This window comes from Meles meles, chromosome 3 (genome assembly GCF_922984935.1).
Source record: "Meles meles chromosome 3, mMelMel3.1 paternal haplotype, whole genome shotgun sequence".
Taxonomy (NCBI): domain Eukaryota; kingdom Metazoa; phylum Chordata; class Mammalia; order Carnivora; family Mustelidae; genus Meles; species Meles meles.
The window spans coordinates 89,177,185-89,196,274 of record NC_060068.1 but is presented as its reverse complement, the minus strand read 5'-3'; the positions used below and the strand labels follow the sequence as shown (position 1 = coordinate 89,196,274).

General features: G+C 34.0%; 1 protein-coding gene across 5 annotated transcripts in view; it reads right to left on the bottom strand.

Annotated features, from left to right (window-relative positions):
• Positions 1 to 19,090, bottom strand: part of ADAMTS6 (ADAM metallopeptidase with thrombospondin type 1 motif 6) — a 315,702-nt gene that overhangs the window by 98,825 nt on the left and 197,787 nt on the right. For all 5 annotated transcript variants that reach the window (XR_006817804.1, XM_046000877.1, XM_046000876.1 and 2 more), the window contains exon 12: positions 3,800 to 3,907. Coding sequence is in view for 4 of the 5 variants with exons in the window: in XM_046000877.1 (XP_045856833.1) it covers positions 3,800 to 3,907 (108 nt within the window). In the remaining variant the exon portion in view is untranslated. The remainder of the gene's footprint in view (positions 1 to 3,799; positions 3,908 to 19,090) is intronic.

Genomic DNA, 19,090 nt, shown 5'->3' with positions numbered 1-19,090 from the left:
CCTTCCCACTAAGGAAGCCCACAAAATGTTTACTGAGATATCTTCTTATTCCAGCCTTACAAGATCTCCACAAAGTGTTGAAATAGATCTCTCTCTCTCTCTTTCTCTCTTTTTAAGATTTTATTTCTCTATTTATTTGTCAGAGAGAGAGCATAAGCAGGAGAAGTGGTGGGCAGAGGGAGAAGCAGACACCCTGCTAAGCAAGGAGCTGGATATGGGACTCATCCCAGGACCCTGGGATTATGACCCCGGCCAAATGAAAGCCCTACACACTGAGCCACCCAGGAGTCCCAGATCTCTCTTGTTTTAAAGTGGAGATTTATTATTTTGCCAATTGTAACACAATTGTATGTTCTTACCTCAATGTTCTGCTCACAGTGTTTTCTCATTGTAATTCCTGAGATAATGAATTGTTACAGGTAGATAAGTGAAAAATCCACTTGGCATTAAAGGGTAAAGTACATTGTCACTGCCAATCTCAGGCTCAGTGACTCATTTATTTCTGTGACAACAAAAATTTGCTTTTTTCTATGCAAAATTTCCTATCTGAGGGTAAGGTAAAATCAGAGGCAGTGTAGAGAGGCAAAGTTTCAATTTTGGAATTAGAAAGATCTGGGTTGCAGTCTTAGCTCTGCTTTTAAATTGCTACGTAATCTTAGGCTTTCAAGTCTTAGTCTCCCCATCTGTAAAATGGGGTTAAAACAGTACACCACCCCCCACAGGATTTTTGCCAATATTAAACAGAACAAATATGTGCCTGCATAATATTTTAAATTTTTTAAATATTTAAAAATATTTAAATATATTTAAATAAATATATAATATATTTAAATAAATATTTTAAAATTTTTCATTATCATCATCATCATCATCATCACCATCATAGATATTGATAATGCCAACTATATTTTAATGCCACACAAAATTGACTAGACCAATTGAAATTTCTAATTTAACGGTGTCACTAGCTCTTTGCATGCTGTTTCGGTTGGAGTAAAAATTCTGAGTTCTGGTTTAATTTCATTCTTTTATTTTTTATTTTTTTTATTTTTTGTTATTTTGAGTTCTGGTTTGATTTCCAAATAGATATAGCCTTAAGAGAAAAATCTGTATTTGGGAAAAGTAAACATGTTTCCCTTTTAAGAAAAAAAAATAACTGAAATCAACAAAAATTCGTAAATAAATAACATGGCAAGTGCAGTTAGTAAAACCAAAAAATAAAGAATGGGTCAGCCTCCATTTCTAGGTCTTTGTATTTTTTCTCTTAAATATGTAGATTGATCTGGTACTTTGAAAGCCTTTTCATAAACTCACTGTTAACAATAATAGATAGGTTGAGGGTCTTCTCCCAGCACTCTGCCCTTTTCCTTTCAAGTTTGCATATGTATTTGTTCTTTTCATTCACTCATTTAAGATTTGTTAGTCACTTTCATAAATTGTCTATTGATCTTCCACATCTCTGAAAGAATGGCTATTATTTGCTTGGTAGATGAATCTTATGTATATTTATTTATTTATTTATTTATTTATTTATTTAAAGTAGGCTTTATCCCTAGCCTGGAGTCCTGTAGATTAATTTTAGATGGTGAAATCCAACCTATTGACTACATGAAACTATGATGTTGTGAATATGAATGATCTCTTCATACATAAACTTTGTATACTCACAAAGTTCTTAAATAGTTTTTCATGGAGTCCAAGATGTTTTGTTGAGGCATGTTAGAAGCTGACAAGGGTCCAAGGACAAGGTAAGGAGGTAGGCAAATTGTGTAAACGTGGCGATTCACAGACCTATACCCCTGGGGCTAATAATACATTATATGTTTATAAAAAAATTAAAAATTAAAAAAAGAGTATTTCCATTTTTTCAAATGTACATATCAGAATTCTATAGACTTCATTTGAAGAAAGGATTTAGGGATCAAAAAGTTGACAACCATTAACCAAAATTAAGAATGTGAATATTTGGGGGTGCCTGGCTGGCTCAGTCGGAAGAGCATAGCACTCCTGATCTCAGGGTCATGAGTTCAAGCCACATGCTTGGTGTAAAGATTACTTAAACAACCTCTAAAAAAAGAATGTGAATCTTAAGAAATCAAATATTTCTTAATATGTCCCATTTTATTCACTTTCTCCTGTCTGTGCTTATTTGTGTGTATGCTTTAAAGTATTGTATCTCTATTTGTTTACTAAATTTAAATTTGATACTGTTAGCTTTAATATTATTGAGAGTGTTTTCTTGGTATCCCTCAAAACTATTGGTAATTAAAAAAAAAATCACCTCTATCATATATATGCAAATAGCTGTAAGATATAACATTTGAGGGTCCTAATATTAAGCACAAATGATAAGATATTAAATATGTGTCTACCATATAAATGATTAGTGGGGTTGAGCTATGTGTTCTCAGATAGCCACTACTTGTGGTTTCCTTACTTGAAGTGATTATATATATAACTTTATGGAATGCTAGTAGGAGGACTACGAGATGTTTAAAAGAATTAACTCTTTATGCTTGGGATTTAAAAATAAAGTAAAATAAAAAGAGTCAACAAGTTTAGTGATAGTATTATTCTCGGCAAAAAGAAACTGTGGCCCATGGACTAGATCAACAGAATAATAATCAATCAAAAAAAAAGAATAACAATCAATCAAGGGCCAATAAAGAAAGAGATTCTCACTGTAACTTTCTCCCCTTTACTATTATGTATTTTTTCTAAGTACAGATTGATGTAAATTGCTACTTGTCTTTGACAAGAACTGCTGACTCCAAAATAAACCTAGACTGTTGTTTCAAGAATGCAGTTCTTAATATTTTCTATTACTTCAGTGAAAAAAAAAAAGAATTTTTGGTAGTGTGTGAAGGTCTCTGTATTTTTATTGGCTACGTAAAATGTCTCAAAAAAAGATCCTTAATCCTTTAAAAATGACCCTATCAATTCATACATTTAGCACAATTTACCAACATTTCCAAACTCAACATGGAAAAGCCATCAACATGGCACTAGGTTACGGGTCCTAAATGAAGCCGTCAGCAAGGATTAATAAAACTGTGACAGCTGCCCAAAAGCTTTCATTCTTTTATTTAAACATCAGATTGTAACCTGAAATTCAGTATAATCTTTGTTGAAAATACCCCAGCTAACATGGACAAATTCAGAACTGAGAACAGAAGACACTAGTAGATATTATTGTAAATTCAGTATGTAGCAATAAATTCTAGAATTCACATATATAACAATTCCTAAAGAATTCCAGAAATAGCATAAACTATTCTTATTTGTTGGAACAATTCTTAATAATGATATTTTTTGAAAACTAGACTGATCAAACTAAAATATTTAGCTACAATTTCTATGCTCAGTAAATTGTTTATTTATTTCTCTACTACTGGCCCTTTCTCTTATATTGTAATTTTAAATAAACTCTAGTTTGGCTCTAGTTATAAAATATATTTGTGGGAATTATTTATCAGAAAGAAACCTCAACTTCTATGACTACGCAGACTTATTATATGACAACAAGATTATTGTATATATAGTATATATATTATTGTATATATATACACATATATGCACAGAAAAGTGCAATTGAGCTAGAAAATAAATAATCACTGTAATTTCCTAACTGTTGCAATGTGCAGATATCTATATGTACCAATTAATTCATCAGGCAACGTATCTACCATTTTCTCAAGTGCATTTTAAATTAGTATTCATGATTTCCTATGGGTTGAATATCAACACCAGAAATGGATCAGTCTACTTGTCAAATAGATAATAAATCATTTGAGCTTACCCCCTTTTCAATATTCCCAGTTTGACAGAGTGTTCCTTCAGCTGCAGGAATACTGTTGGTGACACAGCGGTTGCTTTTGCTGAGACACCAGAGCTCTCTACACACTTCCTAGGAAAGAAGGCAAAAAGCAAGTTGATCAGAAGTAGAGACTAAAATTATGTCTACTTCTTCCATAAAATATGTATATGTAAATTCGGCATTACTTTAAAGACATCCCAGGTGTTTTTCTGCTATTGAAGCATAAAAGATGAAGATTTTAGAGGAGATTCTTGTGCAAGATACTGTTACCCATTTTGCAGAATCATTTATTTTTCTTTATAATTCTTATTTTAGTGGATAAATAATACTTAGTTTTTAAAATTAGGATCTATAAAAAACAATGTGCAGAAATTTCACTAATGCCCTGGTGCATCTGGCTGTCTCAGTCGGTAGAACTTGCAACTCTTGATCTCAGGGTTGTGAGGTCAAGGCCCACAATGGGTGTAGAGATGCTTAAAGATAAAATCTTTAAAAAGGAATTCTTAAAAAAAAAAAAAAAAAGAAATTTCATTATTATCAAAGAGTAGGGGGGCGCCTGGGTGGCTCAGTGGGTTAAAGCCTCTGCCTTTGGCTCAAGTCATGATCCCAGGGTCCTGGGATCGAGCCCCTCATCAGGCTCTCTGCTCAGTGGGGAGCCTGCTTTCTCCTCTCTCTCTCTCTGCCTGCCTCTCTGCCTACTTGTGATCTCTTTCAATTAAATAAATAAAATCTTTTTTAAAAAAATCTGTTTGAAATTTATTTAAAAAAGAGTAGGGAGAATGGATGAATATGTAGAAAGGAAATATGTTTATTATACTCAAGAATATACAATTGTACAAACTTACCAATTATTAATAAAGTGTTACCATGGGATGACTTCCTAGACCTACTGTAGTATTCAAATACCATTTTAAAAAGAAAAAAAAAAAAGAGAAAGAGACCATGGGTAAGGACAGGGAGTTATTTCTAAAATTCATAAAGAACAATCTAGTAATGCTATTTGCAGATCATCAATATAGCCCATCTGCATGAAAGGGAAATGTGGTTTTCAACAAATGCTGCTCTTAGGTGTCATTTTCATAACTGACATATTTCAGATGTTGTTTAAAGCTGACTTGTCTTCTTTACTATGATTTCTTTGAAGAAAATACTCAAATTTTTCAGTTTTTTAAATATATGACCACTGACTAGCATCATTACTGATATTATAAGTTTTGAAATTAAACCAGAACCATTTAGTTTAAAACACATATATTTGAAATAAAAATATATTAATCCAGAGAGCAAAGATAAAATTATGTATAACATTCACTTTTATTGCTATTATTCCCCAACTGCTCTTTTTACTCTCAAAACATCATTATAAAACCTTATGTCAAATAAACACAGTTCAGAAATGAAATGGTAACATATTTAATTCACTGGTTCACTGTGGAAATGCCCCATAGGCTATAACATTGAGAGGATTACTTTGGGTTCCTCTTTAGGATGCTCCCTTCCACCAGGCACAAAAGGAGATATATAATTTCTATTAGGCTTTTTAAAAAAGGTTTTTATTTATGTATTTGAGAGAGACAGAGAGAGAGAGCTCACACATGAGTTGGGGTGGGGGATGGGCAGAGAGAGAGAAGGAGAAGTACAGTCCCTGCTGAGTAGGAAGCCCCATGCAGGGCTCCATCCCAGGACTCTAGTATCATGACCAGAACCAAAGGCAGATGCTTAACCAACTAAGCTACCCAGGCGTGCCTCTATTAGACTTTAAAAATGCTTCTGGATAAATCTACTCTATAACTACTTTACTTTATTTAACTACTTTAAACTCTATTTGGAGAACTACTGAGCTAGAAGAGAGGTAAAACATTACAAAAGATAAACAACATGTATTATAGATCATAATATAATTTTCCTGTTCTTACAACTCAATGTACTTTCTATTTTCTTTAAAGTTTCAGTTTCTATTTTATGAGAAAATTATTTATATATTTAGCATTCCTTTCCTATAGGAGACAGTTTCTTAATGTATGTTCCTAAATATATTATTTCAGTTTAATATTAGAAAAACAGTAGGACTAACATTTTAGGGTCTTAAAATACTATCCCATACCTCAAAAATTTTCATATTCAAAGAAAAATGTGTTCACTAAAACAGAAAAACATTACTTAAAAAACGTATTAAGAGATTACTAAAAAAATTATCCATAATCTTGGACTATACTCCTGATCTTTTATGATTTTTATTAGGTCTAAATCTTACTTTAGACAGAAGTAAAAGAAGCCTGAAGTTTAGAAAGAACTGTGAAATGAAAATTCTGTCATTGAAAAGGACAATGTTCATAGTTTCTATTAGGAAAACACAATAAGAGGTCAACTTAGAGAAACTCTTTTTGCTAAAAGTGCCTTGAAAATCTCTACCCAAAATGTCAAGGGCTCAAGATATTTTTTCCAAAACTTTAATCTCAAGATTCACAGTACAGCCCTTGATAGAGCCTTCTTATCCTATAGAGAATAACATATTTTGAAAGGTAGTTTCCCACTGCTAACAGGACTTTATTACCTAGTGGACTCCTGGGGATTGGAATTTTGCTAGGGCATTAACTTCCCACAAATTACAGGCTAAAGCATGGGACTATAAATCTATGTATAGGAAATACTCCCAAGATGTTAAACTATTCTCGGAAAAGGCTCTGAAGAGTTTTCAAATAGATCTCTTATCTAAAATGTCAACTTGGATAATAAAGATCATGACATCTCAATTAAGATTTTGCAAGATAAAAAAAAAATTCACTTGAAAGATGAAAACTAAGAAAATTTTATTTTATACTAAGATAGCAAGAGGCACAGTACCTGAAAGAACATGAGAATTTTTCCTTTTTTTTTTTTTTTAAGATTTTATTTATTTATTTGACAGAGAGAGATCACAAGTAGGCAGAGAGGCAGGCAGAGAGAGTGAGAGGGAAGCAGGCTCCCCACCGAGCAGAGAGCCTGATGCGGGACTCGATCCCAGGACCCTGAGATCATGACCTGAGCCGAAGGCAGCGGCTTAAACCACTGAGCCACCCAGGCACCCCTCCTTTTTTTAAAAAAAGATTTTATTTATTTAATTTAGGGAGAAAGAGAGAGACAGTGTGGACATAAGTGGGTGGGAGGTGCAGAGGGGGAGGATGAAGGGGAAGGAGAGAATCTCAAGCAGATTCCATGCTGAGCACAGAACCCCACGAGGGGCTCAATCCCATGACCCTGAGATCATGACCTGAGCCCAAATCAAGTGTCAGACACTTAACCAACTGAGCCACCCAGGTACCCAGAGAACATAGTTGTACATTCAGAAATGCTGGACCCTAGAACATGGATGATATATTTGCATGGGTATATACATAGGTGTATCAGTTGCCAAATAAGCACCCTAAGGTCCCAAGCTGGTTCACTAGTAATTTAAATGCATTCTGAAGTTTTTTGGCTCTTGAGGAATTTGTACAACAACCATCATAGTAGAGTATTCCTTAAATAAAATAAATAAGATGATAGAGTATAGTCAGTGAGAAAGATTGATGATTTTTTGGACTATCCACCATCTTAGCTCAAGAACATAGTTCTCTTTCACATACTCATATTTCTTTATAGGAGAAGTTAAGATTTATTAAGATTACTCTTATGACTTCTACGAACTAATAAACCATTGCTTGTGTTAGAGTGATTCCCTTCTCCAACCCTACAATTTATTTTGGGAAGACTCTCTAGGAGAAATTTTAGTCTCTGTGCTTGCCCTTGAGTTTAAGGAAGGAGAGTGAAGTTATCAACAGTCTTCACTAAGGGAAATTTGGAAATAGACTCTAATTTCATGCGCTCGACTTCTAACCACTGGGAGGATTGCCTGGTAAAACAAAACACTATTTCCCATTCATTCAGGAATATTTCTTGAACATCTACTATTCACCAGGCATTATATTAGTGTAATGAAAAAATAACATTATCAAAGAATTTACAGAAACCAGGGAGAAGGTAGGGTGCAATCAGACATAGAGCTTAAATGCCATAGATTTGTACTGCTCTATGGAGTTTTAAATATTCTGTGACAAAATTAGAAAAGCGATATCAATGTGGTTAGATTTTTTTAAATGAAACTTAATTTCTCATTTTAACAGATTCTTACTTATTAGTTTTATTCTTTTTACTTTTAAGGTATTACAATAGACTGTAAGGTCCCCGAGAACAGGATTTTTGGGTGTATGTGTTAATGGCAGTCTTGACAAAATATTTCTACTTGGCAAAATTAAAAGTTGACAACCATGTGTTTGTTTGCTTATTTTCAAGGAGAGATTTCCCTTGCCTACAAATACCTAAAAGCTTGTGAACCACTCACTGCTCCAAACTTGATAATCATTGTTTTGTTTCATTTTTTAAAAGCAGATCAATGCATTTATTCATTATTTCTTATGTCCTAGAAAAAAAAAGAACAAGAGTCTCTTGCTAAATAACTCTGAAAGGATGCATGTGAAAAAGAAAGAATCTTCTGAATGAAAATTCTTTCTTTTTCACATGCATCCTTTCAGAGTTATTTAGCAAGAGACTCTTGTTCTTTTTTTTTCCTTTCTTTTAAGGTTTATTTATTTTGGAGAGACAGAGGAAGGGGAAGGGGCAGAGGGAGAGGGAGACAGAAAATCTCAAGCCGATTCCCTGTTGAGCACAAACCCTGATATGGGGCTCAATCTCACAACCCTGAGATAATGAACTGAGCTGAAATCAAGAGTTTAAAGTTTAACTGAATAAGCCACAGGACTCTTGTTCTCCATTTTTTAAAAAATATACTTATTTTATCCTCATTTTTAAAATGATATTTTAATTGACTATAGCATTCTAGACTAACATTGATCTTATCTGAACATCTGAAGGTATTAAGTTCATTGTCATCTGGACTCCATATATGGAGGCTAATGAAAAATCATTTTTCAGTCTAATCACTGTTTCTTTGTGATCACGTCTAGCTGCTTTCAAGAATTTGTTTTGGCTATAGTGCAGTTTCACCACTGTATCTTGGTGTTCTTTTATTTATCTACTTGGTGCTCATGCTTTGAATTTGTATCTTTCTTTGGTTCTGAAAATTATTAGTTACATAATTAGTTGTATATTACAAAAGTTTTGTAATATACGACTTCCCCATTCTTCCAGAAATTCTATTCAACTTATATTAGATATTGCCATTCTAACCACCGTGTCTCTTAAATCCTTTTTGTATTTACCATATGTTTTTTGGTTGGGGTGCTAATCTTTCTCCTTGTTCACGTCATGGTGGATTGTTTCCTCACATTGTTTGTTATTTTCTCTTCAAATTTGTCTTCAGGGAATCTTGTTTTTTCATGGAGCATCTTGTGCTTCCTGAATTGCAGAACTGTAGCTTTCTATCATACATCCCAAGGTTTCACTTGTTTTTTGTTTCATGTGGATCTATTTGGTCAGCACCATGTATGGAGACTCTACAAAGTCATACTCTGTTCTTATGTGAGGCAGAGCCTAGAGCTTCAGTTTCTTATGGGAGTTATTTTCCCCCATCTAAAGCAAAGGGCAGACACTCACTTGTTACTTCCATTTAGCTATTCTTCATAGTAGAAATGCCCTTTACCTCATACCCAAGATGATATCTCCTATTCTAACATGGAAAATATCAGGTCACCAGCTTGCCATTTGAACTAAAACGCCTCTTCATTTCTGGAATACCCTTTTTGTTCTGATATACACAAGCTTTTTGTTGAAATGTAATGAACGCATCCTGTGAAAAACCCCTGCATTCTGTAAGACCACTTATGAGGAAAACAATTTACTGGAAAAATAATGTTGGAGCAGACCACTGAAAACCTATGTAATTTCACAGCCAGAAAATTTTGCACTGTTAAATCTCTGCATTTGATCCCAGCACCCTAATCAATTGAACCCTTTGTAGCCTTAAACCCTGTGACTTCTGATGCTTTATACTTAGAGATGTAGGTCTTTGAGGATATCTGCCTCCAACAGACACCATTTTCATAAAAATTAACAATTAGATTCAAGGTATATGTATCTTCTTTATCAGATCATTTTTTTTTAAAGATTTTATTTATTTATTTGACAGAGAGAGATCACAAGTAGAGAGGCAGGCAGAGAGAGAGAGAGAGAGGGAAGCAGGCTCGCCGCTGAGCAGAGAGCCCGATGCGGGACTCGATTCCAGGACCCCGAGATCATGACCTGAGCCGAAGGCAGCGGCTTAAACCACTGAGCCACCCAGGTGCCCTATCAGATCATTTTTAAAAAATAGCACAAAGGATGTATAATTATAGGTTTTTTCATTTGCCCTCATGACTTTAATAGAGTGTTTAAAGCTTTGGGAATGGAGCCACTAAGTGATCTACTATGTCCAGTAAAGACACCTCTTTGGACTTGCAGGATTTTTTCTATGAGACCTTATGTCATACTACAGATTTTCTCTTTGTGAGAAACCTTATTTAACTTCACATCATTAATGCACTAGGAGACAACCATATATGAACAAAATAAGACCTATGCATTATACTGGCATCACTCCACAGTCTGTTAATTTACTTATGTGTCTTTTCATCACAGAAACACATGTTGTAGCTGAATAAATGATATTTAAGTTTTATTCATTTTGTTACTCTGACATTTTCTGCTTTTATACCTGGAAAAGTGATTGTATTTACTGTTTGTCATGTTTTTGAAACTGAAACTCTTCTCCTAGACATTAAGAAGCAAGTCATATAAAGGATTGGAAACAAAATATAAATGCCAACTTAGAAGTCAGTTGAATAAATGGGTAAAAGCCAGGGGGAGTAGATTTGAGTTCAATGTATAGAAAAAAGGTCTTCTGAACAATGATGAAATAAAACTGAATCTCCCATTACTGAAGATACTAAAGCATACACTTCACAGCTTCTGAGCAGAAATGTTGTAGGCAGAGGAAAAAAAAAAGTAACTAACATGAACACTTTTTCTGGGTATACAGTCAATAACTATGTGAGGCATATTCATATTTGTATCTCACTTAATCATCACTAAAATCTTGGAAGACGTGAGAAACGTTAGGTTCAGAAAGATTTAGCAATTTGCTTCAGTCCTAACCAAACCTGGATTTGAATCAGCTCTATTTGATATTAATGCCCCAAATATCTCTACACAACCTCATTACTTTCCTATTTTTCTTAAACGTACCACAATTGAATAAAGTCACTAGCCAATAAGAAAATGTTTACTTGTATTCTAATGTAATATAAAATCTCACTCAGTGTTCATAATGCTCTCTTATCCTATACCTATATTTTAAAGGAAGATATCTCCAAATTAAGACTATGATGTACTAATTCACAACACATACACTCATTATACGAGCTTAGACATCAACTTATATATTATTATCATTGGAAGTTTTGAATGTAACAATATCTTGTATTTGGATTTTTAAAAGATACTGTCAACATACTCCTCAAAAATACTCCATGGTCTTCAAAGAGACAAGACATTTGAAATATTCCTCCTTATTTAAAATTTTAAAATTCACTCCCAGACTTATAATCTATCTGATTGCTCGAATGAATGACACTATTTGCAAACATTAACAATAAAAAATAGCAAATACAAGTAACAATAAAAACACATATAAGTGTTGTAGTTTTAAAGTAATTATCTAAAGTAAAACAACGTATCTGATATTCAGAAAACAAGTTTGTAAAAAACTGAACTAGGTCCTTGTTGATTAGAATAGAATAATTGATTATTTTATACTCAAAAAGCTTTTCAAAATAATAAAAGAAATTGGAATTAAGTTTTCCAATGTTTTCATAATTATAGTTCTTAAAAGATACTTAAAAATAGGATGAAGAGCCCTTTGGTTTCCTTGGGAAAATTAAAATTAGCAGTTTACACAAGTGGGAAAGAGATATCATAAAATAACCAAACCATTTTATAATTATTTTATCATTAAGGAAGTAAAACAGTATACAAAGAGAAAACAGGATCTTTAATGCTAGATTTTTTTTAATTAACATACAATGTCCTATTTGCTCCAGGGATATAGGTCTCTGAATAATCAGGCTTACACACTTCACAGCACTCACCATAGCACATACCCTCCCCAATGTCCATAACCCAACCACCCTCTCCCTAAACCACCACCCACCCCCGACAACCCTCAGCTAGATGGTTTTTGTTTGTTTAATTTTTTTTAAACAAATGTAAGGATCATAAAAGAGATATACACACACTTTCTGACCTTGGGAAACTCTAAACCTTATGCCATCTTGGGTCTTTGGTTCTGGATATGAAACATTTTCTTTGTCCTCATTACCCTATCAGTAACATCTTTTAACAGCTGTTTGCAATAAAGGATCCTGACAGCCAAGGGGGAGAGCAGAGTCTGAAGGGGTCAGAAAGGAGCATCACTGATTAGAAAGGTTACTTATCATGGTATCACACAAAGGAAAACTGAAGACCAACATATGGTGACCCCCTGGCCTGGCTCCAGGTGTTTAGTAGCCATCTGAAGAAAGAGAATAATGTACCCTTATTTCAGCTTTAAACAGGTTAATCCTATTACATGGGTAATTTAAATACAAGAGATCCTAGAAAGACATATTTTTGTTATATATATGCATACAAATATATATACGTATATACATATGTGTAAAAAAGAACGAATCTAGGAATGCAAGTCAAATAATTATCAACTGGAAGAGGTTAAAAAAATGATTAAATGGGTTTGAAAAATACCTCTAAGAAGCAAACCCAAAGTAAAAACAGGTGATATTTAAGAATGCAAGTAATTATGGACCTAATATTGGAGGTTGAAATTCAAGAAAAATAAAAACAAATCAACTTCTTGTTCAGTATATGCCTAATATATATATATATATATAAATGTCTGAACTCCAAAAGAATATTGCAGTGCTAAAATAATTCCATGAATATTATTTCCATATTAAACCACACTGTAGAATATTTACACCACCTTAAAATCTGCAAGGAAGGTGTTTCTACAATCTCCCTCAGTGCAACATTCCAGTATTTAATAACTTGAAATTCTCCCTACTACCTAATCTACAACCTTCCAGCTGTAAAAATTAAGACATTATGCTCTTGGTAGGGAAGGAGAACAATGTGTTACCAGCAACCAAACTATAATAAATGTTCCAAAGCTTGAGGACAGTTTTAAGGCCAACATTTAGCCTTCTTTTTTATAGGCTACTCAAACTCTATTTCTTTAAACTTCCCTTATATGTACTTCTAAATATTGTACTATCATCCTTTCCAAATCCATCCAATTTATCTGCATCTTTAAAAAAAAAAAATTAGGTAGGTAGCCAACAATTCCCCCAAAAGACTAATAAAGTCCTTTTATTAAAATGATTCTCAAGTAGAAAGCAATAATGACTTGAATCTTAACTAATTGGTGATGATAAAATAATAAACAAAAGGGAATAAGCATGAAAACATTAAAAACTTGATTCTGAGAGACAAAATATGTCAGGCTTTATTAAGTACTCTCCAGAAGGAGGATACCCTGATTAGACAACTCAACTATCTTATCTTCAGCTGATTACTCTGTCTACAAATAGCTATACTCCAGGCAGATATAGCATGATGGTATTCTTATTAGAGTTAAGATGTTAATAAAAATAATTTATACCATGCTATATCTTAACTTTATGCTTACCAAACAACCTTTTGATAACAAATTGGCCTACTGGGCCAATAATAATAAACAATATATGTTTATTTTATTTTCCTTAGGTGAGGAAATGTGCACATTTCTGTAGAGTTGACTGAATATCAACCATATTTGGTTACTATAAATTAATAAATTCAGTTTTATATATAAACCTATATATTCATTGTGATCTTCCATTTCTAATATTAGATACTAAAAATCTGTCATCACATAGTGTGGAAAAAATATGGCATACTAACCACTTATAGACTATTCTCTCATTAATCCATAATTGATGATCTGTAAGTAAAATACAGTGTGTGACACAAACACATTTCCCCTGGAAAGATTAAAAATTAATGAGAAGGCTTAAAATTCCCAAAGTTATGTCACATTTTCTTTTTGTATGTTTTGTTTCCACCACAATACCCATGATTCTGTAAGCTTTATGTCAAAATTATGGAATTTATATATATAAACACTTTCATTCATTTCATCTCAGAGTTATGGTACAGTACCTTCTGGCATGAAAAGAATAAATTTACATTTACAAAGAAAAGAAAGGGCATTGCTACAAGGGCATATCAACTGTGGCAGGTCTGCTTTAGTACTCTGTGTAGAATGTGTTTGGAGGGGAAGAGAAAAGGAGAGGGAGAAGGACATAGACCACTTTGTATTAAGTCTTCAATTTTTCCATATGGTTTCCCAGGATTACAGAATTGCATTGGTTTCCTAAGATATAATATGTCATAGAAATTCTGTGATTTTCTGCACACCATTATCCTTCTTGGTCTCATTCATTAAAACACCTTGAATACTTACCCATTGCCTCTAAGATGAAAGCCTAGAATTCTTAACACAGCCTATTAAGTGTACACAGATTTGGCTCTTAACCTCTTCTTCTGCCTCATTTATATGGTGCTTGCTTTGAGAGCTACAGCAACACTAGCCTTCTGTCAACTCTTCAAACACCTCTTCCAACAAATATTCATTGAGCACCTATCATGAGCCAGGCTCTGTTCTATGTGTTACGGAAAGAACAGGGAATGAAATAGGCAAAATCTCTGTGCCAAAGAAAAAATCTATTCTAGTGGGAAAAGCAGACAAAAACAAGATGAATTAGCAAAATATATAGATGTTTAAAAGTAATAAATGATAGTTGTCTTTCTCCGATTGACTTATTTCACTAAGCATGATACGCTCTAGTTCCATCCACGTCGTCGCAAATGGCAAGATTTCATTTCTTTTGATGGCTATCATATGATCTCCCTGATATGAGGACATGGAGAAGCAACATGGGGGGGGTAGGGGGATAGGAGAAGAATAAATGAAACAAGATGGGATTGGGAGGGAGACAAACCATAAATGACTCTTAATCTCACAAAACAAACTGGGGGTTGCTGGGGGGAGGTGGGATTGGGGGAGGGGGAGCGGGCTATGGACATTGGGGAGGGGAGGCGAACCATAAGAGACTATGGACTCTGAAAAACAACCTGAGGGTTTTGAAGGGTCAGGGGTGGGAGGTTGGGGGAACAGGTGGTGGGTGATGGGGAGGGCACGTTTTGCATGGAGCACTGGGTGTTGTGCAAAAAGAATGAATACTGTTACGCTGAAAAAATAAATAAAAAGGGAAAAAAAAAATAAAAGTAATAAATGTTAAGGAGAAAAATAAAGGAAGGAAAATGACAGGGAGTCATTTTGCATAGACATATATGTATGTGTGCACACGGAATTTTAGATAAAATTGTTAGGGAAAGCCTTACCTAGAAGATCACATTTAAGTAATTAATGAGTAATCAAATAAGCAGAAAGATTATGGCTTGAAATGACGGCTCTGAAGGAAATAAAAGCATAATGTGAAAGAGAAAAAGGGGGAAGTCTTTGTCTATAGATTGAGGAGATAGAGGTCTGTCTGAAAATGCATTTGAGCTGGGACTGAAGGATGTGAATGTGTTAAAATGTGGCCCTTGGATTACCTTCATGTGTTCCTCAATTACAGATGACAGATTCCCCTACAGCACTACCAGCATATCAACTATAGAGGAATGGTATAATGGATGACATAGATATTCATGGAAGGAAGGGAAAAGTTACCTATGTCTGCCAGGTGCCAGGTAAAGAAAAAAAAACCTTGCATGCCTATCATACCTTTTGCTATCTGAAGTTTACAAGAAGAAGTTGGCTGTTTTTCACTTGAAATAGTGTCTGAGTAAAATCTATCAATCAATTTGAGGTCATAGGTAATAGTAGTGAGCAGAATTTTTTTTTAAAAGATTTTATTTATTTATTTGACAGAGAGAGATCACAAGTAGATAGAGAGGCAGGCAGAGAGAGAGAGGGAAACAGGCTCCCTGCTGAGCAGAGAGCCGGACGCGGGACTCAATCCCAGGACCCCGAGATCATGACCTGAGCCGAAGGCAGCGGCTTAACCCACTGAGCCACCCAGGCGCCCCTAGTGAGCAGAATTTTATTTAAAATATTCTGTTTCATAGTGAAACCATGTATTAGATCATGTGTTTCCATCTGGGATTCAAAATACATGACCCATTGATAAAACATTGCTCAGTTCTACATTAAAGTAAGTAATAACAATGTAGAATACACTATTATGCATTTATGTGTTAATTTGTAAGTCTATCTGAACAGTGACAAACTTCATGGATAATAAAAATTTCCCATAAATTAAACAAAGCTGTGGTATCTATTAATTCTTCTTATATTATCCTGGGCCTTAAATCTACCTTTTCATGAGCAATCTCCTCTCTCTCTCTCTCTCTCAAACCATTTTATTAAGGTATAAATGACACACAAAAAGCTCTACACAGTTAACACACACAACTTTATGAATTTGGAGATAAGTATACATCCTTGAAATTGTCACCATACTATGCCCTAAACATATCTATACCTCCATAAGCTTCCTCCCATCCTCTGAATTATTATTAGTGTGTGTGTGTGTGTGTGTGTGTGTGATAAGAACACAACATAAGTTTTACCCACTTTGCAAATGTTTAAGTACACAATTGAGTATTGTTTACTGTAGGTACTATGCTGTAGAGAAGATATCTAGGACTTACTCATCTTAGGTAATTGAACTTTGTATCCTTCAGCAAGTACCTCCTCATTTTCAATTTTCGCCCAGGTTTTCCCATTTACTCTCTGCTTCTATAAGTTTGACTATTTCAGATTCTGCATGTAAATGGTATTTTGTAGTATCTGTACTTCCTTGTTTTTGTACTTTCCTTATTTCACTTAGCAGTTTCTTTCATGTTGTCACAAATGTCAGAATCTCCATCTCTGTAGGCCTGGATAATATGCCATTGTAAGTTCTTACATTTTCTTTACCCATTTATTTGTCAATGGACATTTAGCTTGCTTCCATGTCTGAGCTATTGTGAATATTGGAATGCATTTGAGAGTATACATATCTCTTCGAGACGCTGATTCCGTATCTTAGCTCCTATGAATATATGTCTTCAAGATGCTGATTTTAATAATAATGGATATACACCCAGAAGTGGATCTACTGGATCATATGGTATTTCTATCTATTTATTTATATTTTTTGAAATATTTGATTAATTGAGAGAGAGAGCAGGAGCAAAGGTGCAGAAGGAAAGGGAGAAGCAGTTTCCACCGAGCCTGAAGCCAGATTCGGGACTTGATCCCAGAAACCCAGATCATGACCTGAGCCAAAGGCAGCTGCTTAATGAACCGAGCTGCCCAGGTGCCCCTCTTTTTTTTTAATTTTTTTGAGAAATCTCTATACTGTTTTCCATAGTGGCTGCACCACTTTACATTTCCACCATCAGTGCACAAATGTTCCCTTTCCTCCACATTCTTGTCAACATTTGTTTTCTTTTGTATTTGCTTTTATTTATTTATATTGTAACCATCCTAAGAGGTGTGAGGTAATAGCTCATCATGGTTACAGTATGCATTTTCCTGATGATTGGTGATGTTGAGAACCTTGTAACATTCCTATTGGCCATTTATATGTCTTCTTTTAAGAAATGTCTAATCAGTTCTTTGCCCATTTATTTTTTAATCAGGTTATTTGAGGGTTTTGTTTGTTTTTGTGGGTTTTTTTTTGTGGGTGTTTTCTGTTTTTTGGTTTTTTGCTTTTAAGTTGTATGAGTTCCCTATATATTTTGGACATAAATCCTTTATCAGATACACGATTTGCAACTATTTTCTTCCATTCCATAAGTTGCCTTTTCATTTTGTTAACTGTCTCCTTTTCTGTACAGAAGCTTTTTAGTTTGATGTAGTCCCAACTGTCTGTTTTTGCTTTCGTTGGCCATACTTTTGGTGTCACATCTAAGAAATCATTGCCAAAATCAAGAAGCTTTTTCCCTATGTTTTTTCCCAGGAGTTTTATAGTTTGAGGTCTTATATTTAAATCTTTAATCCATTTTCAATTAATTTTTGTGTATGGTATAAGGATCTAGCTTATTCTTCTGCCTGTGGTTGTCCAATTTTCTAATACTATTTATTGAAGAGACTATCCTTTCCCCCATTATGTATTGTTGGCACCCTGGGCCAAGATCCATTGAACATATATGCATGGCTTTATTTCTGGTCCCTCTTCCATTCCATTGGTCTATATGTTTGTTTTTATGCCAGTGCATACTATTTTGATGACTGCAGCTATGTAATCAGGTTTTGAAATCAGGAAGTATGATGCTATCAGCTTTGGTCTTCTTGCTCAAAATTACTTTGGCTATTCAAAGTCTTTATTTATTTTATTTTCAAAGTCTTTAATGGTTTCATGTGAATTTTAGTTTTTTTTTTCTTCCATTTCTGTTAAAAAGTGTCATGGTAGCTAGCAATCACCATTTGACAATTATCAGTAAATTATGTAGTGGTATTACTGACCTACCGTGAAACATTAAGTATATACGAAAACAATGTTTAAGATATGATTTATAGCAATAGGATAAAGAAATATAGACTTATGTTTGGGACTGAGTCTTGATTTAATCTGTGCTTTTTAGAGAGCAGGCAAAAGATCACCCATATCCCCTACAATACATAGGCTCATTAGTGAGTTCTTTCCTAAGTTTAAACTTATTAATATTTCTGTAAAATGTTTTTGTTAATCCACTATTAATAATTCTTTTCTCCTAAAGAAAGAGGAGATAAATGGAAATGGAATAGGAGTGAGACAACAGATTCTACAGAACTTTATAGGGAGAAATTTTTCTCTAAATAGGCCCCCCCAATTTTTTTTTTGACATACTTAATACTGCTTTATTTGTAATGCAGTTTCATCCAGAACACATCAAGGCACCCTTAGAACTTGATGATACAGTTAGCAGATTTTTTAGATGATCTTGTAGGATTTTGTTTTGTATGCTGCTCATCCGTATTTGTACTTGCCTTGAAGAGGTCCTAACTATTTACATAGGGTTAAAAGATATAAAACTCAAATCCCACACTGAGGGTCTCATACACTTGAGAATTTAAAACCTTGAAAATAAATTTAGGGAAGCTCTTTAGATCCTTCTCTTCCAAAAAAGACTGGAATAAGACAGATAGGTTTTTGTTTTGTTTTAAAAAGATATTTAGAAACAGACATCATT